The sequence below is a fragment of the Salmo salar genome, chromosome 04, assembly GCF_965601325.2.
Source record: "Salmo salar chromosome 04, fSalSal1, whole genome shotgun sequence".
In the NCBI taxonomy this organism is placed as follows: domain Eukaryota; kingdom Metazoa; phylum Chordata; class Actinopteri; order Salmoniformes; family Salmonidae; genus Salmo; species Salmo salar.
Genome location: NC_138294.1, coordinates 39,058,218 through 39,081,209, shown reverse-complemented (window position 1 = coordinate 39,081,209; position 22,992 = coordinate 39,058,218). Strand labels below are relative to the sequence as shown.

At 43.7% G+C, this 22,992-nt stretch overlaps 1 protein-coding gene across 3 annotated transcripts in view; it reads left to right on the top strand.

Annotated features, from left to right (window-relative positions):
- Nucleotides 1-9,234, top strand: part of LOC106602853 (F-box only protein 40) — a 62,353-nt gene extending 53,119 nt beyond the window's left edge. For all 3 annotated transcript variants that reach the window (XM_082974378.1, XM_045716822.2, XM_082974376.1), the window contains one exon: nt 8,174-9,234. In XM_082974378.1, coding sequence (XP_082830504.1) covers nt 8,174-8,323 — 150 coding nt within the window. In that variant the 3' untranslated portion in view covers nt 8,324-9,234. The remainder of the gene's footprint in view (nt 1-8,173) is intronic.
- Nucleotides 9,235-22,992: the final 13,758 nt, after the last annotated feature.

Below are 22,992 nucleotides of genomic sequence, written 5' to 3'. Positions count from 1 at the left end.
AGCTTGGAAAGACAGTACCGTGCAGTATCGAAGAGCCCTCATTGCTGCTCGATCATCCTATTTTTCCAACTTAATTGAGGAAAATAAGAACAATCCGAAATTTCTTTTTGATACTGATGCAAAGTTAACTAAAAAGCAGCATTCCCCAAGAGAGGATGGCTCTCACTTCAGCAATAATGAATTCATGAACTTCTTTGAGGAAAAGATCATGATCATTACAAAGCAAATTACGGACTCCTCTTTAAATCTGCGTATTCCTCCAAAGCTCAGTTGTCCTGAGTCTGCACAACCCTGCCAGGACCTAGGATGAAGGGAGACACTAAAGTGTTTTAGTACTATATCTCTTGACACAATGATGAAAATAATCATGGCCTCTAAACCTTCAAGCTGCATACTGGACCCTATTCCAACTAAACTACTGAAAGAGCTGCTTTCTGTGCTTGGCCCTCCTATGTTGAACATAATAAACGGCTCTCTATCCACCGGATGTGTACCAAACTCACTAAAAGTGGCAGTAATATAGCCTCTCTTGAAAAAGCCAAATCTTGACCCAGAAATTATAAAAAACTATCGGCCTATATCGAATCATCTTATCCTCTCAAAAAAAATTGAAAAAGCTGTTGCGCAGCAACTCGCTGCCTTCCTGAAGACAAACAATGTATACAAAACGCTTCAGTCTGGTTTTAGACCCCATCATAGCACTGAGACTGCACTTGTGAAGGTGGTAAATTACCTTTTAATGACGTCAGTCCGAGGCTCTGCATCTGTCCTCGTGTACCTAGATCTTAGTGCTGCTTTTGATACCATCGATCACCACATTCTTTTGGAGAGATTGGAAACCCAAATTGGTCTACATGGACAAGTTCTGGCCTGGTTTAGATCTTATCTGTCGGAAAGATATCAGTTTGTCTCTGTGAATGGTTTGTCCTCTGACAAATCAACTGCACATTTCGGTGTTCCTCAAGGTTCCGTTTTAGGACCACTGTTGTTTTCACTATATATTTTACCTCTAGGGGATGTCATTCGAAAACATAATGTTAAATTTCACTGCTATGCGGATGACACACAGCTGTACATTTCAATGAAACATGGTGAATCCCCAAAATTGCCCTCTCTAGAAGCCTGTGTCTCAGACATAAGGAAGTGGATGGCTGCAAACGTTCTACTTTTAAACTCGGACAAACCAGAGATGCTTGTTCTAGGTCCCAAGAAACAAAGAGATCTTCTGTTGAGTCTGACAATTAATCTGGATGGTTGTACAGTCGTCTCAAATAAAACTGTGAAGGACCTTGGCGTTACTTTGGACCCTGATCTTTCTTTTGAAGAACATATCAAGACTGTTTCAAGGACAGATTTTTTCCATCTACGTAACATTGCAAAAATCAGAAACTTTCTGTCCAAAAATTATGCAGAAAAATTAATCCATGCCTTTGTTACTTCTAGGTTGGACTACGGCAATGCCCTACTTTCTGGCTACCCGGATAAAGCACTAAATAAACTTCAGTTAGTGCTAAATACGGCTGCTAGAATCCTGACTAGAACTACAAAAATTTATCATATTACTCCAGTGCTAGCCTCCCTACACTGGCTTCCTGTTAAGGCAAGGGCTGATTTCAAGGTTTTACTGCTAACCTACAAAGCATTACATGGGATTGCTCCTACCTATCTTTCCGATTTGGTCCTGCCGTACATACCTACACGTACGCTACGGTAAAAGACGCGGGCTTCCTAATTGTTCCTAGAATTTCTAAGCAAAGAGCTGGAGGCAGGGCTTTCTCCTATAGAGCTCCATTTTTATGGAATAGTCTGCCTACCCATGTGAGAGACGCAGACTCAGTCTCAACCTTTAAGTCTTTACTGAAGACACATCTCTTCAGTAGGTCCTATGATTAAGTGTAGTCTGGCCCAGGGGTGTGAAGGTGAACGGTCAAGGTTCACCTGACCATGCTGCTGCTCCAGTTCCAACTGTTCTGCCTGCAGCTATGGAACCCTGACCTGTTCACCGGATGTGCTACCTGTCCCAGACCTGCTGTCCCAGACCTGCTGGAACCCTGACCTGTTCACAGGACGTGCTACCTGTCCCAGACCTGCTGTTTTCAACTCTCTAGAGACAGCAGGAGCGGTAGAGATACTCTCGGCTATGAAAAAGCCAACTGACACTTACTCTTGTGTTACTGACTTGTTGCACCCTCGACAACTACTATGATTATTATTATTTGACCATGCTGGTCATTTATGAACATTTGAACATCTTGGCCATGTGCTGTTATAATCTCCACCCGGCACAGCCAGAAGAGGACTGGCCACCCCTCATAGCCTGGTTCCTCTCTAGGTTTCTTCCTAGGTTTTGGCCTTTCTAGGGATTTTTTCCTAGCCACTGTGCTTCTACACCTGCATTGCTTGCTGTTTGGGGTTTTAGGCTGGGTTTCTGTACAGCACTTTGAGATATCAGCTGATGTAAGAAGGGCTATATAAATACATTTTATTTGATTTGTATGATTTGTTGCACTGTATTCCTTCAGCCAACAAAAAAAAGGTTGACCAGAGGAAGGCATGAGTGGGGCCTCCAGCTCCAGGGTTCACCCCAGCTGAGGAGCTAGTCCTAAACTACACTAGAGGGAGGCCAATCACGGATGGGGGTTGCTCATCAGACAAGAGCTCCTTTATAAGGGGGGGGGGGGGGGGGGATTCAACTGCAGAATCTTTTCATGCTGCAGGTCGAGCATGATGATGAGGAGACCATCTAGGCATGTTTCCTGAGAGGCCTTTTGTTGTAAGAATCTGTAGTTTAGGCATAATTAATACCATATCTTTCATGTATACCATTAAGCATTCTACCCTTCCCCTACTGAGATGTTCAACTCCGATGGACCTCCCAACTCCTATGGACCTTGCATTGCTAGACCCCTTAACTCTGCTGGTCCTTGCATTGCTGGACCCCCTAACTCTGCTGGACCTTGCATTGCTGGACCCCTAACTCTGCTGGACCTTGCACTGCTGGACCTCCTAACTCTGATGGACCTTGCATTGCTGGACCCCCTAACTCTGCTGGACCCCCTAACTCTGCTGGACCTTGCACTGCTGGACCTCCTAACTCTGCTGGACCTTGCACTGCTGGACCCCCTAAATCGTGATGGTCCTTGCATTGCTGGACCCCTAACTCTGCTGGACCTTTCACTGCTAGACCCCCTAACTCTGCTGGACCTTTCACTGCTAGACCCCCTAACTCTGCTGGACCTTGCACTGCTGGACCCCCTAACTCTGCTGGACCTTGCACTGCTGGACTCCTTAACTCTGCTGGACCCCCTAACTCTGCTGGACCTTGCATTGCTGGACCCCCTAACTCTGCTGGACCTTGCACTGCTGGACCCCCTAACTCTGCTGGACCCCCTAACTCTGCTGGACCTTGCATTGCTGGACCCCCTAACTCTGCTGGACCTTGCACTGCTGGACCCCCAAACTCTGCTGGACCTTGCATTGCTGGACCTTGCATTGCTGGACCCCCTAACTCTGCTGGACCTTGCACTGCTGGACCCCCTAACTCTGAACGACCCTCTAAAATAAGTATTGATGCATTTCACTTAAAGCACATACATATTGCTTACCATCCATTACAAAATATCAAATGATTAGTAGGTATTAACGATGATAATCAAAAGTAAAAGTTACGAGGTATGCCCGGCTGGACTGTTCCAAGAGTAGCCTCAGAAATGTAACTCAATTTTGATTAAATAAAAGGAGGAATTGCTGACAGGCAAAATAACATGACATTGGAGACTTTTCTGGAACAGAAATATAAATGCTGCATATCAATGTTGGCCCCCTGTTTCATGATGCACATCTGCATTTCCAGTCATGGGAAATCTATAGATTAGGGCCTAATTCATTTATTTCAATTGACTGGTGTCCTTATATGAAATGTAATTCAGGAAAGGTTGTTGCATATTGCATTTATACAGTACTTTTGTTCAGTGCAATACATGCTGAAAGCTCATGCTCATATTCTACTGAAAAGGTTCTGCGCTCTTATTAACTTCTTCGGGATCGGTGTCAATTCCACGGGACGGTTGAGCTAACGTGGATAATGCAATTAGCAAGAGGTTGTAAGTAACAAGAACATTTTCCTTACTGTAAAGTGTTACCAATTTTTTTTTACTACATAAGCACAATTGACTATAACACCATTAAAGTTATAAAATCAGTACCTTGTGGTTCCTCTGTTTTAAAGGAATACACACTCCATATATAAACTTGGTGTGCTACAGTAGAAATGACAACACGGTACAAAGAAACTGTATTATGATAAGGCACTTAATTTGATAGGAACACACGCAGTAATTATTAGTAGGAAAACAACAATGAAGCCAGGCTGGATAATGCCAGAGGGAGAAAAAACGTACCCGATTTAATCTGGTTATTACTCCTGCCCAGAAACTAGAATATGCATATAATTAGTAGCTTTGGATAGAAAACACTCCAAAGTTTCTAAAACTTTTTGAATGGTGTCTGTGAGTATAACAGAACTCATATGGCAGGCCAAAACCTGAGAAGATTCTGTACAGGAAGTACCCTGTCTGACCATTTCTTGGCCTTCTTTGTCATCTCTATCCAAAACAGAGGATCTCTGCTGTAACGTGACACTTTCTAAGGCTCCCATAGGCTCTCAGAAGGCGCCAGAACGTTGAATGATGACTCTGCAGTCTCTGGCTGAAAAACAGTAGCGCATTTGGATAGTGGTCGATCTGACAACAATGAGAAGAGTCCATTTTACTTTTTCAGTCTTTGAACGAAAACAACGACTCCCGGTCGGAATATTATTGCTATTTTACGAGAAAAATAGCATAAAAATTGATTTTAAACAGCGTTTGACATGCTTCGAAGTACGGTAATGGAATATTTTGATTTTTTTTGTCACGAAACGCGCCGGCGCGTCACCCTTCCTTACCCTTCGGATAGTGTCTTGAACGCACGAACAAAATGCCTCTATTTGGATATAACTATGGATTATTTGGAACCAAACCAACATTTGTTGTTGAAGTAGAAGTCCGGGGAGTGCATTCTGACGAAGAACAGCAAAGGTAATCCAATTTTTCTTATAGTAAATCTGAGTTTTGTGAGTACCAAACTTGGTGGGTGTCAAAATAGCTAGCCTGTTGGAGGTCCTGACGAACCATGTCCAGATAAAACGTCAGGAGTGAAAAAGTTGAATGAAAAAAAGTTGAGTGAGGGAAAAACAAAAAATATAAACGGTAATTAAAAAGTAAAAACCGTAAATTTGTCAGGTAGCAAAGTTAGGTTGGCAACAAAATTGCACAGCAGCACATAAACAAATCTGCAAGTTGTGACCGGAAATGACGTCCCGAAGCCAGAATGTTAATGTTAATGTTACTTAGCTTCGGCTGTTGGAGGTCCTGACGAACCACGTCCAGATAAAGTGTCCGGGGTGAAAAAGTTGAATGAAAAAAGTAGAGCGAGGGGAAAATGTTTAATTTAAAACGGTAATTAAAAAGTAAAAACTGTAAAGTTGGTAGGTAGCAAAGTAAGGTTAGTAACAAACCACACAGCAACACGTAAACAAGTCTACAAGTTGTGACATTACATCATAAAATCCACCTTTTACATCGTACATTAGCAATTTATTTTATTAGTAACTACTGTTGTTGGTTTGGCGTCAAATAAGCCACTCTTCACGTTATTTTCCAAATCTCAGTTTTCAATGTGGTTTTTATACTAGCTAAAGTTCCATCTTTGGTAGCTAACTCCAAAATGCATCTTCTTTAGGGGTGCTTTTAATATCCCGTCGAATACTGACCATTCAGCCATACTGTGTCCCCCATCATTGCAGGTAATTTATGACAAACGTACAAGTTATATGTTTTATAAACTCATGAGAACCCGCCAGCATATTAGTCTGGTTTTGTTAGCTTAGGAAAGTAATTTTCAACACTATTTTCAATACTAAAATTGATGATAGTTTATTCTGATGTTGTAAATATAAGATTACACATGGAAACAATGTATTTATTTTAGGTGTATTATATTTCTTCACCAAAAGAGTGTGACATTGAGTAATTTTCAATACTAATAATCACACAGCCATTTTCCAAGCAAGCATATATGTCACAAAAACCCAAACCACAGCTAAATGCAGTACTAACCTTTGATGATCTTCATCAGATGACACTCCTAGGACATTATGTTATACAATACATGCATGTTTTGTTCAATCAAGTTCATATTTATATCAAAAAACTGCTTTTTACATTAGCATGTGATGTTCAGAACTAGCATACCCACCGAAAACTTCTGGTGAATTTACTAAATTACTCATGATAAACGTTGACAAAATACATAATAATTATTTTAAGAATTATAGATACAGAACTCCTTTATGCAATCGCTATGTCCGATTTTAAAATAGCTTTTCGGTGAAAGCACATTTTGCAATATTCTGAGTACATAGCCCAGCCATCACGGCTAGCTATTTTGACATCCGCCAACTTCGGGGTCACCTAAACTCAGAATTACTATTAGAAAAATTGGATTACCTTTGCTGTTCTTTGTCAGAATGCACTCCCAGGACTTCTACTTCAACAACAAATGTTGTTTTGGTTCCAATAATCCATAGTTATATCCAAATACCTCTGTTTTGTTCGTGCGTTCAGGTCACTATCCGAAGGGTAACGCGCGAGTGCATTTCGTGACAAAACAATTCAAAATATTCCATTACCGTACATAGAAGCATGTCAAACGCTGTTTAAAATCAATTTTTATGCTATTTTTCTCGTAAAATAGCGATAATATTCCAACCGATGTTGAGCAAGGAACTTAAACGTTAGCTTTTTTTACATGGCACATATTGCACTTTTACTTTCTTCTCCAACTCTTTCTTTTGGCATTATTTAAACCAAATTTAACATGTTTCATTATTTATTTGAGACTAAAAAGATTTTATTGATGTATTACATTAAGTTAAAATATAAGTGTTCATTCAGTATTGTTGTAATCATCATTTTTACAAATATATGCGGCCGATCAATCGGTATCAGCTTTTTTTGGTCCTCCAATAAACATTATCAGTATCGGCGTTGAAAAGTCATAATCGGTCGACATCTATTATGGATGTCTGCCGACAAAATTAAAGAGAACCTGTGTCGCGGCCATGGGGTCTATATATAGGGGCGGACCCCAGCCGTGACACATGTATACACGGGAGTAAATCTGTAAATCCTCACCTCGGATGTATCCCTCCGCAGCGGAGTGAAACCAATATATTGGAGTGATCCATATAGTGAAACATAACAGCTTGATTGCGTTAGCAACATTAGAGAAACGGGGCAGAAGGGAGTTGTGCACTGTAAAACTGGATAAGTTCTGTCTGCTCAAACATTTTGAGGAAACTGATTACCTCAAAAACGTTTAGTTAAGAAACAGAAATAGCTGAGGTGAGCAATATGAGTAATACAAATGCCGATTTTTTTGTTGTTGTTGTTGTTGTAAGGTATACTCCCTAAATTTAACACCCCCACTAAGCCACTCCAATAAGTTCCCAGTGTGCCTTGACTCTTCGATTGAATTGTAGAGTTACCACCCATGACTGTATTTGTTAGTGACAGAGACATGGTTGTTCAATTAGTTCATTTTTAGTCCTGTTTGCTTCAGGAAGTGAGTTCCTAGGCAAATATCGTCTTTATAATTAAACTATGAAAATCATAGTTTACAGGCTACAGGCTAGAGTTGCAAAATCTTCCAATCAGGATTTATGGAAAACCTGGGAAAATTACTAGAATTTTGCAACCCTATCTGAAAATGTCATTATGCTGGTTTGTAAAATGATGTGTTATTAGGCCTGCAAGTAGAGTTGCAAAATCTTCCAATCAGGATTTATGGAAAACCTGGGAAAATTACCAGAATTTTGCAACCCTAACTGAAAATGTCATTATGCTGGTTTGTAAAATGATGTGTTATTCCTTTTGGAATCTAGCAAGCGTTGACTATCCAACATTTGAAATGTGTATTCACCCGCAACCTGCATTTGTAATGTATGTCAGGGTTAAGAACAGTGGGAGGAGAGTACCTATGCCTTTTAAACTGGAACAACCATTCCAATTCAATGATTGGATTAGTTATAATTATATCTTTTTTTTTACCCTTTTTCTCCCCAATTTCATAGTATCCAATTGGTAGTTACAGTCTCGTCCCATTGCTGCAACTCCCATGCAGACTCAGGAGAGGCTCAGGAGAGGCAAAGGTCGAGAGCCATGCGTCCTCTGAAACACAACCCAACAAAGCCACGCTGCTTCTTGACACAATGCCCGCTTAACCCTGAAGCCAGCCAGTGGAAGCACTGTGCACCTGGCGAATGTGTCAGCGTGCAAGCGCACGGCCCGCCATAGGAGTTGATGGGACAAAGACATCCCTGCTGGCCAAACCCTGCCGTAACCCGGACGACACTGGGCCAATTGTGCGCCGCCCCATGGGTCTCCCAGTCTAGGCCAGCTGTGACAGAGCCTGGGCTCCAACCAGGATCTCTAGTGGCACAGCTAGCACTACAATGCAGTGCCTTAGACCACTGTGCCACTCGGCCACTTTTTGAGTTGGTGTGACTTCACATTTAGCTTTGAGTCATTACTACAAACATTTTAAGTAATAATGACTTTTCATTGATTTTGAGTATAAGTTACTAAAGTATTTGAGTTAAAAATGCCTTGAGTTTTACAGTGTACTTCAAATACAGAAGTTCTGTAACATCTTTACGGAGCCTCTCCGTAAAGGAGCCTCTCATTCTCCTTAATTGCCGGCCTCAGCACATTATGAAAAGAGATTAGCTGTATAGGAATCTCTGGGGACAGGTCGTCTGCATACTGGAGAGCCAATAAATTGTGATTTCTGTTTGAGTTGTGTGGTTGCAATATCAACAGCCAGTTGTCTCTGGTATATCTTGGCATGCATCATTCAAGACTAAGTTTAAATTGTGTGCTGCGCAATGGACATATAAAGCATAATGTCTCAGGAATAACTGTCTGGGCTGGCAATACTAGTATAGAAAACAGTCGGGCCTGGACCTACAGGCCGTGGTGAAAATATTTGCACACAAAAAAGAAGGACTTCAGGGAAGTCGCTCATGTTGGATTAAATGTATTTTACCTTGAATATTGCAGCCCATTTGTGTAGGCTATTAGCCATACAAAACCCGTTCAGTTCAACAATAAATGTGGCTAAATTGATCCTCAAGCTGACTTTTTTCCTTATTGCTAGGCTATTTGATGTGTAATTTTACTCTGACCTTGCGAGGTTCCAGAGAAACTCTATTATGCCAGTGTGACTAAAGTGATATTTTTGCGTTAACAGTAACGTTATACTATTATATTTGATTCTGTTACATAGAATACTAATTACTCATTATGTGATCTTTCAATACATTGATTTAGCGTTGATCTAACTTTACTAAACAGCACCATTGTGAGAAGTGGTGGAGGTGAGCTCTGGCAGCACTAAACCCCTACTCCTGCTGCATCAAATGATATTGTATTGACAAAAAGGAACCATTGTCCAGACAGAGGTTTGAGTTTACGAATTGACCGATTTATTAACCCAACTTCACACAGGCTACTGTTTAGCCGTAGCTCAAGTAAAATAAATGAAGGATACCCCACAAACCAACCGTGACCTTCTCTTGTGAAGCCCAGACGTAAGAGAAAGAACAATGGCTAAACCTGGTCTTAACTGCCCAACCCCCCTCCACGCCACTCCGCCAACCACCAGGATGCCCGGCATCAGAACATTCCAGGCATTCCCGTGATTGGCAGATAGCAGGTTGATTGGCATGTCGGACCCCGCGAACACTGGGTACTGGTAAGTACAACACAACCAACTAAAAGCCTAACACATAACACACAGCTGTCTGTGCGGGTCGCTACAATATAATTGAAGCACATGTACCCTACCCTTTTGCCTCACGCAAAATTTGGTGATGCAGAAACGAGAGACCACGTGTGTCTGTTTTATGAAAATCTGGGAATATTTTCCCATGGAAAAATGTCTAGTTGGTCTCAGCTGAATGAGCAACTAATGAGCATGGAGAGCCTCACAAGTTTATGAAATTACCTTATATCTTTCAGACTAATATGGCTATTTACTTACTTTTGTAGCTCCTCGTTAAAGCATGCTTTTTGTAAATTGTTATAGACAACTGTCCCCTCCAAGTTTAGCTGGAATTTAGCCCGAAACGATTTGAGAAATGTGATTGGTTGACGATAGGCCTATGACATTGGCCTACGTCTCGTTGCACGTAATATCAGATCTCAACATCGATTGGAGAAGTGTTTAACATCACCAGTGCTACATCCTTATGATATACCCTGAACAAAAATATAAACACAACATGTAAAGTGTTGGTCCCATGTTTCATGAGCTGAAATAAAAGAGCCCAGAAATTTTCCATTTGCACAAAAAGCATATTTCTCTAAAATGCGGTGCACAATTTTGTTTACATACCTGTTAAAACATCTTTGGGCTAGGAGGCAGTATTTTCACGTCCGGATGAAAAGCGTGCCCAAAGTAAACTGCCTGCTACTCAGGCCCAGAAGCTAGGATATGCATATTATTAGTAGATGTGGATAGAAAACACTCTGATGTTTCTAGAACTGTTTGAATAATGTCTGGGAGTATAACAGAACTGATTTGGCAGGCGAAACCCCGAGCACAATCCATCCAGGGAAAACCATTTTTGAGCTCAATCTGTTTTCCATTAGTATTCTATGGCAATCCCTTTTAAATAGAAATATGCTTGCAGTTCCTATGGCTTCCACTAGATGTCAACAGTCTTTAGAAATTGGTTGATGTTTTTCCTTTGAGAAATGAAGAAGTAGCCCTTTCCTTTCTGAGTGTCAAGACAAGTGTACTTTTTTGTTTGGTGTGCACGACCTGGAACACGCTCCACTTTAATTTTTATCCGCTATTGAACACAGTATATTCCGGGTTTGGAGCGAGTAGTCGTGCTGCACTTCGCTCCGCAGGTAATTTTACATTTCATTACAACGGTTTGATTTGTTTGATCTGAGCAATTTTTTAGCTAGCTACATAGCCGTCTTTGTATCAAAGATAATTGTGTAGTTTAGAGTAATTATCGAGGTTAGCTAGCCAGCTATTTTCGTCCTCCGCGACGCCGTTCTCCAAATTCAGTCAACACTGCTAGCTAGCCAACTTCTACCGACTAGCAGCGCTGTAGAAACTAATACATTACAACGGAACGATTTGATTAGTGTAGTGTTAGCTAGCTACATAGTTGTGTCACGTTTGCTGTCTTTGTATCTAAGATAATTGTGTAGTTTAGAGTAATTATCGAGGTTAGCTAGCCAGCTATTTTCTGTCCGCCGCGCCGCGCCGCCGTTCTCCAGACTTAGTCAACACACCTAGTCAACATCAAACCCACTGCTAGCTAGCCAACCTTTACCGACTAGCAGCACATTACAACGGAACGATTTGACAAGTGTAGTGTTAGCTAGCTATATAGTTGTCTTTTTCATAGTTTGATAATTGTGTAGTTTAGAGTAATTATCGAGGTTAGCTAGCCAGCTATTTTTGTCCCCCGCGACGCCATTATCCAAACCTAGCCAACTATTACCGACGAGCAGCATTGTAGAAACTAAATACATTACAAAGGAACGTCTTGATTAGTGTTATGTTAGCTAGCTACATAGTTGCCTTTGTATCATGATAAAGGTGTAGTACTGAAACTATCGAGGTTACCTAGCCAGCTACACTTTCGAACAAAGTCAACAATGCAGCCACTGCTAGCTAGCCTACTTCACCAGCCAGCAGTACTGTATCATTTTAGTCATTTTAGTCAATGAGATTTTTGCAACATAAGCTTAACTTTCTGAACATTCGAGACGTGTAGTCCACTTGTCATTCCAATCTCCTTTGCATTAGTGTAGCCTCTTCTGTAGCTTGTCAACTATGTGTCTGTCTATCCCTGTTCTCTCCCCTCTGCACAGGCCATACAAACGCTTCACACCGCGTGGCCGCTGCCACTCTAACCTGGTGGTCCCAGCGCGCACAACCCACGTGGAGTTCCAGGTCTCCGGCAGCCTCTGGAACTGCTGGTCTGCGGCCAACAAGGCAGAGTTCATCTCAGCCTATGCTACCCTCCAGTCCCTCGACTTCTTGGCGCTGACGGAAACATGGATTACCACAGATAACACTGCTACTCCTACTGCTCTCTCCTCGTCTGCCCACGTGTTCTCGCATACCCCGAGAGCATCTGGCCAGCGGGGTGGTGGCACTGGAATCCTCATCTCTCCCAAGTGGACATTCTCTCTTTCTCCTTTGAATTCCATGCTGTCACAGTTACCAGACCTTTCAAGCTTAACATCCTTATAATTTATCGCCCTCCATGTTCCCTTGGAGAGTTCATCAATGAGCTTGACGCCTTGATAAGTTCCTTTCCTGAGGATGGCTCACCTCTCACAGTTCTGGGTGACTTTAACATTTACATTACATTTTAGTCATTTAGCAGACGCTCTTATCCAGAGCGACTTACAGAGCGACTTACAGAGCGACTTCTTCTCCGTACTGGTCTCCCGTGGGAATCGAAACCCACAACCCTGGCATTGCAAACACCATGCTCTACCAACTAAGCCACACGGGACTATTTAACCTCCCCACGTCTACCTTTGACTCATTCCTCTCTGCCTCCTTCTTTCCACTCCTCTCCTCTTTTGACCTCACCCTCTCACCTTCCCCCACTACTCACAAGACAGGCAATACGCTTGACCTCATCTTTACTAGATGCTGTTCTTCCACTAATCTCATTGCAACTCCCCTCCAAGTCTCCGACCACTACCTTGTATCCTTTTCCCTCTCGCTCTCCTCCAACACTTCTCACTCTGCCCCTACTCGGATGGTATTGCGCAGTCGCAACCTTCGCTCTCTCTCTCCCGCTACTCTCTCCTCTTCCATCCTATCATCTCTTCCCTCTGCTCAAACCTTCTCCAACCTATCTACTGATTCTGCCTCCTCAAACCTCCTCTCCTCCATTTCAGCATCCTTTGAGTCTCTATGTCCCCTATCCTCCAGGCCGGCTCGGTCCTCCCCTCCTGCTCCGTGGCTCGACGACTCATTGCGAGCTCACAGAACAGGGCTCCGGGCAGCCGAGCGGAAATGGAGGAAAACTGCGGACCTGGCATCCTTTCACTCCCTCCTCTATACATATTCCTCTTCTGTTTCTGCTGCTAAAGCCACTTTCTACCACTCTAAATTCCAAGCATCTGCCTCTAACCCTAGGAAGCTCTTTGCCACCTTCTCCTCCCTCCTGAATCCTCCTCCCCCTCCCCCCCCTCCTCCCTCTCTGCGGATGACTTCGTCAACCATTTTGAAACGCAGATTCCCGGTCGGAATATTATTGCTTTTTTATGAGAAAAATGGCATAAAAAATTGATTTTAAACAGCGGTTGACATGCTTCGAAGTACGGTAATGGAATATTAAAAAAAATTGTCACGAATTGTGCCATGCTCGTCACCCTTATTTACCCTTTCGGATAGTGTCTTGAACGCACGAACAAAACGCCGCTATTTGGATATAACAATGGATTATTTTTAACCAAACCAACATTTGTTATTGAAGTAGAAGTCCTGGGAGTGCATTCTGACGAAGACAGCAAAGGTAATAACATTTTTCTTATAGTAAATCTGACTTTGGTGAGTGCTATACTTGCTGGGTGTCTAAATAGCTAGCCCTGTGATGCCGGGCTATCTACTGAGAATATTGCAAAATGTGCTTTCACCGAAAAGCTATTTTAAAATCGGACATATCGAGTGCATAGAGGAGTTCTGTATCTATAATTCTTAAAATAATTGTTATGCTTTTTGTGAACGTTTATCGTGAGTAATTTAGTAAATTCACCGGCAGTGTTCGGTGGGAATGCTAGTCAAATGCTAGTCACATGCTAATGTAAAAAGCTGTTTTTTCTTATAAATATGAACTTGATTGAACAAAACATGCATGTATTGTATAACATAATGTCCTAGGGTTGTCATCTGATGAAGATCATCAAAGGTTAGTACTACATTTAGCTGTGGTTTGGGTTTATGTGACATTATATGCTAGCTTGAAAAATGGGTGTCTGATTATTAGTATTGAAAATAGTATTGAAAAAAAGCGTCCCACCTAGCCCATAGAGGTTAAGTCAAACGACACCGCTGGTCCTGCTCACACTGCCCTACCCTGTGCTTTGACCTCTTTCTCCCCTCTCTCTCCAGATGAAATCTTGCGTCATGTGACGGCCGGACGCCCAACAACCTGCCCGCTTGACCCTATCCCCTCCTCTCTTCTCCAGACCATTTCCGGAGACCTTCTCCCTTACCTCACCTCGCTCATCAACTCATCCTTGACCGCTGGCTACGTCCCTTCCGTCTTCAAGAGAGCGAGAGTTGCACCCCTTCTGAAAAAACCTACACACTCCGATGTCAACAACTACAGACCAGTATCCCTTCTTTCTTTCCTCTCCAAAACTCTTGAACGTGCCGTCCTTGGCCAGCTCTTTTGCTACCTCTCTCAGAATGACCTTCTTGATCCTAATCAGTCAGGTTTCAAGACTGGGCATTCAACGGAGACTGCTCTTCTCTGTGTCACGGAGGCTCTCCGCACTGCTAAAGCTAACTCTCTCTCCTCTGCTCTCATCCTTCTAGACCTATCTGCTGCCTTTGATACTGTGAACCACCAGATCCTCCTCTCCACCCTCTCCGAGTTGGGCATCTCCGGCGCGGCCCACGCTTGGATTGCGTCCTACCTGACAGGTCGCTCCTACCAGGTGGCGTGGCGAGAATCTGTCTCCGCACCACGTGCTCTCACCACTGGTGTCCCCCAGGGCTCTGTTCTAGGCCCTCTCCTATTCTCGCTAAACACCAAGTCACTTGGCTCTGTCATATCCTCACATGGTCTCTCCTATCATTGCTATGCAGACGACACTCAATTAATCTTCTCCTTTCCCCCTTCTGATAACCAGGTGGCGAATCGCATCTCCGCATGTCTGGCAGACATATCAGTGTGGATGACGGATCACCACCTCAAGCTGAACCTCGGCAAGACGGAGCTGCTTTTCCTCCCGGGGAAGGACTGCCCGTTCCATGATCTCGCCATCACGGTTGACAACTCCATTGTGTCCTCCTCCCAGAGTGCTAAGAACCTTGGCATGACCCTGGACAACACCCTGTCATTCTCCACTAACATCAAGGCGGTGACCCGATCCTGTAGGTTCATGCTGCCTCACACAGGAAGCAGCGCAGGTCCTAATCCAGGCACTTGTCATCTCCCGTCTGGATTACTGCAACTCGCTGTTGGCTGGGTTCCCTGCCTGTGCCATTAAACCCCTACAACTCATCCAGAACGCCGCAGCCCGTCTGGTGTTCAACTTTCCCAAGTTCTCTCACGTCACCCCGCTCCTCCGCTCTCTCCACTGGCTTCCAGTTGAAGCTCGCATCCGCTACAAGACCATGGTGCTTGCCTACGGAGCCGTGAGGGGAACGGCACCTCCGTACCTTCAGGCTCTGATCAGTCCCTACACCCAAACGAGGGCACTGCGCTCATCCACCTCTGGCCTGCTCGCCTCCCTACCTCTGAGGAAGCACAGTTCCCGCTCAGCCCAGTCAAAACTGTTCGCTGCTCTGGCACCCCTATGGTGGAACAAGCTCCCTCACGACGCCAGGACAGCGGAGTCAATCACCACCTTCCGGAGATACCTGAAACCCCACCTCTTTAAGGAATACCTAGGAAAGGATAAAGTAATCCTTCTAACCCCCCCCCCCCCTAAAAGATTTAGATGCACTATTGTAAAGTGGTTGTTCCACTGGATATCATAAGGTGAATGCACCAATTTGTAAGTCGCTCTGGATAAGAGCATCTGCTAAATGACTTAAATGTAAATGTAATTCCGTCTTCAATTTGATCGATTATTTACATTTTAAAATACCTAAAGTTGGATTAGGAAAGTTGTTTGAAATGTTTGGACAAAGTTTACAGGTAACTTATTAGATACTTTGTAGGCATGTTGGGCGAGTTGGAACCGGTGTTTTTCTGAATCAAACGCGCCAAATAAATGGACATTTTGGGGATATAAAGAAGCAATACATCGAACAGAAGGACCATTTGTGGTGTTTATGGGATATTTTGGAATGCCAACAGAAGAAGAACTTCAGAGGTAAGGCATGAATTATATCGTTATTTCTGACTTTTGTATAGCACCTGCCTGGTTGAAATCTGATTTTCATGTGTTGGTATGCTGGGCGCTGTCCTCAGATAATCGCATGGTCTGCTTTCGACATAAAGCCTTTTTGAAATCTGACACTGTGGCTGGATTAACAAGAAGTTCATCTTTAAACCGATGTATAACACTAGTATGTTTTATGAATTCTTATTATGAATATTTTCGATACCGCTAACGGAATTGGCGCGCGAAGGGATCCATATTAATGAGCAATTCTCCTTTGACAAGATAATCCATCCACCTGACAGGTGTGGCATATCAAGAAGCTGATTAAACAGCATGATCATTACACAGGTGCACCTGGTGCTGAGGACAATAAAAGGCCACTCTAAAATGTGCAGTTTTGTCACACAACACAATGCCACAGATGTCTCAAGTTTTGAGGGAGCCTGCAATTGGCATGCTGACTGCGGGAATGTCCACCAGAGCTGTTGCCAGATAATTTAATGTTAATTTCTCTACCATAATCTGCCTCCAACGTCGTTTTAGAGAGTTTGGCAGTATGTACAACCGGTCTCACAACGGCAGACCGTGTGTAACCACGCCAGCCCAGGACCTTCACATCCGGCTTCTTCACCTGCAGGATCGTTTGAGACCAGCCACCCGTACAGCTGATGAAACACAACCAAATAATACAATTTCTGCACAAACTGTCAGAAACCGTCTCAGGGAAGCTCATCTGCATGCTCGTCCTCACCAGGGTTTTGACCTTGATCGGCGTCATAACTGACTTCAGTGGGCAAATGCTCACCTTAGAGGGTGATTGAATTTGTTGATAAAATGTGGGACATGATTATTTGGTATCAGAACAAAGGGCCAAAATACTGGAGAGGCCCACATTTTGGTCCTTTGTCCCTCAACCAAACATCGATCCAAATTTAAACACCACTGATTTAGAAAGATAACGCTGTCGTACACGTCAATCCAGAGAATCACAAATACTCTCAATGGGTGACATGTCTGGTGAGTATGCAGGCCATTGAAGAATTGGGACATTTTCAACTTCCAGGAATTGTGGTCACCCTACCTGTAGGTCGGGCCCCACAGGTAGCGTATGAACACGCCATAAAACATTTTTTGGACCAGCAAAACAAATGTTTTGCCTCATGGCAAGATGAACAGTGTAAAGTTGCATTACCTATAGAACTGCACATTTTTCCTTCTGTCCCATGACAACAACAAAAATATATCACCACCCAAAAAACGAATTCCACTATGAAACTGCGCTATGCCACTGTGGTCTGGAATATGGCAATACAAATAATATCAGTGTGTGCAGCCTGATTTCTAGACAGAGAATTACACTTTCAGGGTTAATATGATTTTGGAAATACTGTTTATGTTATTGCATATGTAATTTTTAGACAACATTGCATCTGGTATCATTGATCATGTCTGTCTTCCACTCATTGGTTATTCGATCAGGTGTGCACTGGTTGATGCACATGTGATAAGTGTTAGCCAATTAAAAAATGACCACCTTATTGACACAATTCTGCAATTGCAAAAACAAGTTCACAAACGGTTCAGAAAATACTTGAAATTGTTAAATCAATTAACAGTGCATTTGACAAGGGGTCAACTACTTTAACCATCAATTCAAAAAAAATTGACACATTAATAAACAGTTATGGTTAAAATTGTGAGATAGTCATTGGTGCTTGCCAAATTGTAAGCCTATTCATCTTGGTTGAATAATGGTTTATAAATGCACTTAAAATGTTCTTAAGACAAGCTCTTTTTCCTTCATGTAACCTTGCAAGGGTTTCACTGTTGAGGAACATTCTCACTTTTGGATGGGTTTCATTGGTGCAATTATTTATTTATTAACCTGTTGGGGCTAGGGGGCAGTATTTTCACGGCTGGATAAAAAAACGTACCCGATTTTAATCTGGTTACTAATCCTACCCAGTAACTAGAATATGCATATACTTATTATATATGGATAGAAAACACCCTAAAGTTTCTAAAACTGTTTGAATGGTGTCTGTGAGTATAACAGAACTCATTTGGCAGGCAAAACCCTGAGACAGATTCTGACAGGAAGTGCATACCTGATGTGTTGAATTACCTTTAAGCCTGTGCCATTGAAACACACAGGGGCTGATTAATATTTTGGCACTTCCTATTGCTTCCACTAGATGTCACCAGCCTTTACAAAGTGTTTTGAGTCTTCTACTGTGAGATCTGACCGAACAAGAGCCTTGGAACGGTGATGGCCGATTAGACTCTGGCGCGTGAGGTCATGTTGGGTACCCTCGTTCCAATACGTTTTAAAAGAGAATGCATTCGTCCACCTTGAATATTATTCATGTTCTGGTTAAAAAAGGCACTAATGATTTATGCTATACAACGTTTGACATGTTTGAACGAACGTAAATATATTTTTTCCCCTCGTTCATGAAGTGAAGTCCGGCGGGCTTAGATCATGTGCTAACAACACGGAGCTTTTTGGACATAAATGATGAGCTTTTTTGAACAAAACTACATTCGTTATGGACCTGGGATTTCTGGAAGTGACATCTGATGAAGAGAATCAAAGGTAATGGATTATTTACATAGTATTTTCGATTTTAGATCTCTCCAACATGGCGCCTAGTCTGTATCGCAAAGCGTATTTTTCTGGGCGCAGTGCTCAGATTATTGCAAAGTGTGATTTCCCAGTAAGGTTATTTTTAAATCTGGCAAGTCGATTGCGTTCAAGAGATGTAAATCTATAATTCTTTAAATGACAATATAATATTTTACCAATGTTTTCTAATTTTAATTATTTAATTTGTGGTGCTGACTTGACTGCCGGTTATTGAAGGGAAACGATTTACTGAACATCAACGCCATAGTAAAACGCTGTTTTTGGATATAAATATGAACTTGATAGAACTAAGAATGCATGCATTGTCTAACATAATGTCCTAGGAGTGTCATCTGATGGAGATTGTCAAAGGTTAGTGCATCATTTTAGCTGGTTTTATGGTTTTGGTGACGCCTGTCTTTGAATTGACAAAACATTACACACAGCTATTGTCAATGTACTCTCCTAACATAATCTAACTTTATGCTTTCGCCGTAAAACCTTTTTGAAATCGGACAACGTGGTTAGATTAAGGAGATGTTTATCTTTCAAAGGGTGTAAGATAGTTGTATGTTTGAAAAATTTGAATTTTGACATTTATTTGGTTTCAAATTTGCCGCTCTTGAAATGCACCTGCTGTTGATAGGGTGCACCACGGGTGGCACGCTAGCGTCCCACATAGCCCCAAGAGGTTTTAAGACAGCAAGTCAACATCTAACCATCTGCGCAACATGCTCGAAATTACAATGACCTTGAATAGGCCTGTCATGCCAAATAATGTCTCCCGGCCAAATAGTGTCCCCCTCTGCGTCACAATGGGATTCGATAAACTATTACCGTACTTTGCTATATCAACGGTGTGATGACCTAATGATCAGAATTTTGGAGATCATTACAGCCTAAATTACTGTCACGCCCTGACCTTAGAGAGACGTTTTATTTCTCTATTTGGTTAGGTCAGGGTGTGATGTGGGGTGGGCATTCTATGTTGTTTATTTCTTTGTTTTTGGCTGAGAATTTTTCCTAATCAGAGGCAGCTGTCTATCGTTGTCTCTGATTGGGAATCATACTTAGACAGCCCTTTTTCCACCTGTGATTGTGGGATCTTGTTTTTGTGTAGCTGCCTGTGAGCAGCCCCAGAACGTCACGTTTCGTTTTTCTCCTGTTTTGTTGTTTTGGTGAGTTTCATTTTCATTAAAAGATGTGGAATTCCATCCACGCTGTACTTTGGTTTATTTATGATCGGGAGTTTGAAGATAGAGAACGTGACAGAAGATCCCACCACAAAAAGACCAAGCAGTGTGCGCCTACGTGGAAGACGAGTTGGACGTGGGAGGACATCCTGGACGGCAAAGGATCCTGTATGTGGGAGGAGATCCAGGCCGGAAGTGATCGCCTCCCATGGGAACAAGTGGAAGCAGCGAGGGAGGAACAGCGATGAGATCGGGAGTCATGGCAACGACGGAAGCCCGAGAGGCAGCTCCAAAACATTTTTTTGGGGGGCACACGGGGTGATTGGCGGAGTCAGGGTTGAGACCTGAGCCAACTCCCCGTGCTTACCGTGGGGAGCGTGTGACCAGTCAGGCACTGTGTTATGCGGTGATGCACACCGTATCTCCGGTGCGCATTCACAGCCTGGTGCGCTCGTTGCCTGCGCCCCGCATTTGCCGGGCTAAAGTGAGCATTCAGCCAGGACGGGTTGTGCCGGCTCAGCGCTCCTGGTCTCCAGTACGCCTCTTCGGTCCAGGATATCCTGCGCCAGCTCTACGCACTGTGTTGCCAGTGCGCCTGCACAGCCCAGTTCGTCCTGTGCCAGCGCCCCGCACTTGCCAGGCTAAAGTGAGCATCCAGCCAGGACGGGTTGTCCCAGCCCTACGCTCCAGACCTCCAGTGCGCCTCCACGGCCCAGTATATCCTGTGCCAGCTCCACACACCCGGTCTCCAGCGCGTCTCTCCAGTCCGGTGAGACCTGTTCCGGCTCCACGTACGAAGCCTCCAGTGATGATCCATGGTCCGAAGCCTCCAGTGATGATCCATGGCACGAAGCCTCCAGTGATAATCCATGGCACGAAGCCTCCAGTGATAATCCATGGCACGAAGCCTCCAGTGATAATCCATGGCCCGGAGCCTCCAGTGATAATCCATGGCCCGGAGCCTCCAGTGATAATCCATGGCCCGGAGCCTACAGTGATAATCCATGGCCCGGAGCCTACAGTGATGATCCATGGCACGGAGCCTCTAGTGATGATCCATGGCCCGGAGCCTGTAGTGATGATCCATGGCACAAAGCCTCCAGTGATAATCCACGGCCCGGAGCCTCCAGTGATGATCCATGGCCCGGAGCCTCCAGTGATGATCCATGGCCCGGAGCTTCCAGTGATGATCCATGGCCCAGAGTTTCCAGTGATGATCCATGGCGCGAAGCCTCCAGTGATGATCCATGGCGCGGAGCCTGTAGTGCTGATCCATGGCATGGAGCCTGCAGCGACGGTCCCCAGTCCAGAGCTTCCGGCGACAGTTCCCAGTCCAGAGCTTCCGGCGACAGTTCCCAGTCCGGAACCTCCCGAGACGGCCCGCAGTCCGGAACCTCCCGAGACGGCCCGCAGTCCGGAACCTCCCGAGACGGCCCGCAGTCCGGAACCTCCCGAGACGGCCCGCAGTCCGGAACCTCCCGAGACGGCCCGCAGTCCGGAGTCTCCGGCGATGGTCCCCAGTCCGGAGCCTCCGGTGACGGTCCCCAGTCTGGAGCCTCCAGCGGGGGTTCCCAGTTCGGCGCTTCTGGCGTTGATCCACGGTCCGGTTCCTCCGGTGACTATCCACGGTCCGGTTACACAAAAGCGGAGGGATCAGCGGGCGGAGCGAACCGGAGCCGCCACCAAGGGTAGATGCCCACCCGGACCCTCCCCTATAGGTTCAGGTTTGCTGCCGGGAGTCCGCACCTTTAGGGGGGGGAGTACTGTCACGCCCTGACCTTAGAGAGTTGTTTAATTCTCTATTTGGTTAGGTCAGGGTGTGATGTGGGGTGGGCATTCTGTTGTTTATTTCTTTGTTTTTGGCCGAGCATGGTTCCTAATCAGAGGCAGCTGTCTATCGTTGTCTCTGATTGGGAATCATACTTTGATTGTGGGATCTTGTTTTTGTGTAGCTGTCTGAGCAGCCCCAGAATGTCACGTTTCGTTTTTCTCCTGTTTTGTTGTTTTGGTGAGTTTCATTTTCATTAAAATATGTGGAATTCCATGCACGCTGCGCCTTGGTTTATTTATGATCGGGAGTTTGAATATAGCAATGATGAAAAGAAAGTAATTGTCACGTTCGCTATATGCAATCAAGGCTGATTTCCGCGACAATTTTGCTGTTTCAACGAGTTTTGTTTAGCTAATTAAATGAAAACATTGTTAACATTACAACATGAAATCCATGTCTTAAACATTGCTACGTTTCGGAAATGACAAAGAAAATGTGTAATCTGCTTGTCACATTAAAGTTACTTAATTTACAGATCACGAAGTCAGCTACTTTCCACTCCATTCATATGCAAATCCATTTGATTCATACACTGGCTTGTCTGGCTGTCATGTTTTTATTTTAATCTGCCCTTCCCTTACATTAAGATTTAAATACATAAACTTTGATAGTTTTTTTGTGCACTTCGCAATCATAGACTAAAATACTGAAGAGGGAGACTGCAAAGTCCAGACAATGCTGCTCTCTTTGTTCTGAGTGTTTGTACTGCTAGTGTTTTTAGTTAATCTGTGTATCTCACATATGTGCCTAGTATGATAGAGCAAGAAAACTTTCTTAGCAGAAAATGACATGACAACAACAGTAGCTGTAGATGTAATGAAACGTTCGAGGTTGGTAATGGAGGATATCAGCTGGATCCACATCTGGGTGTTGTGCAGAATCCCTAGCTCCTGGAGAACAGGAGCAGAGTTAAAGGGAACAGAGTAGGAGACAGAGACGTAAACAAGCAAACACACAGGTTACACTTTAATGTGAGAAAATTTGATGGTTTAGGGCTGTGTTATAAATGGGAGAAATGTACTTTTCAACACTTTTGGAAGGTATACCCTTCCTCAAGCTGGTCCTCCTCCAACTCAGTGAATCAGACTGATCCAAACTCACTGGTTTTGGTGGATGGGATACCTCCTGGGG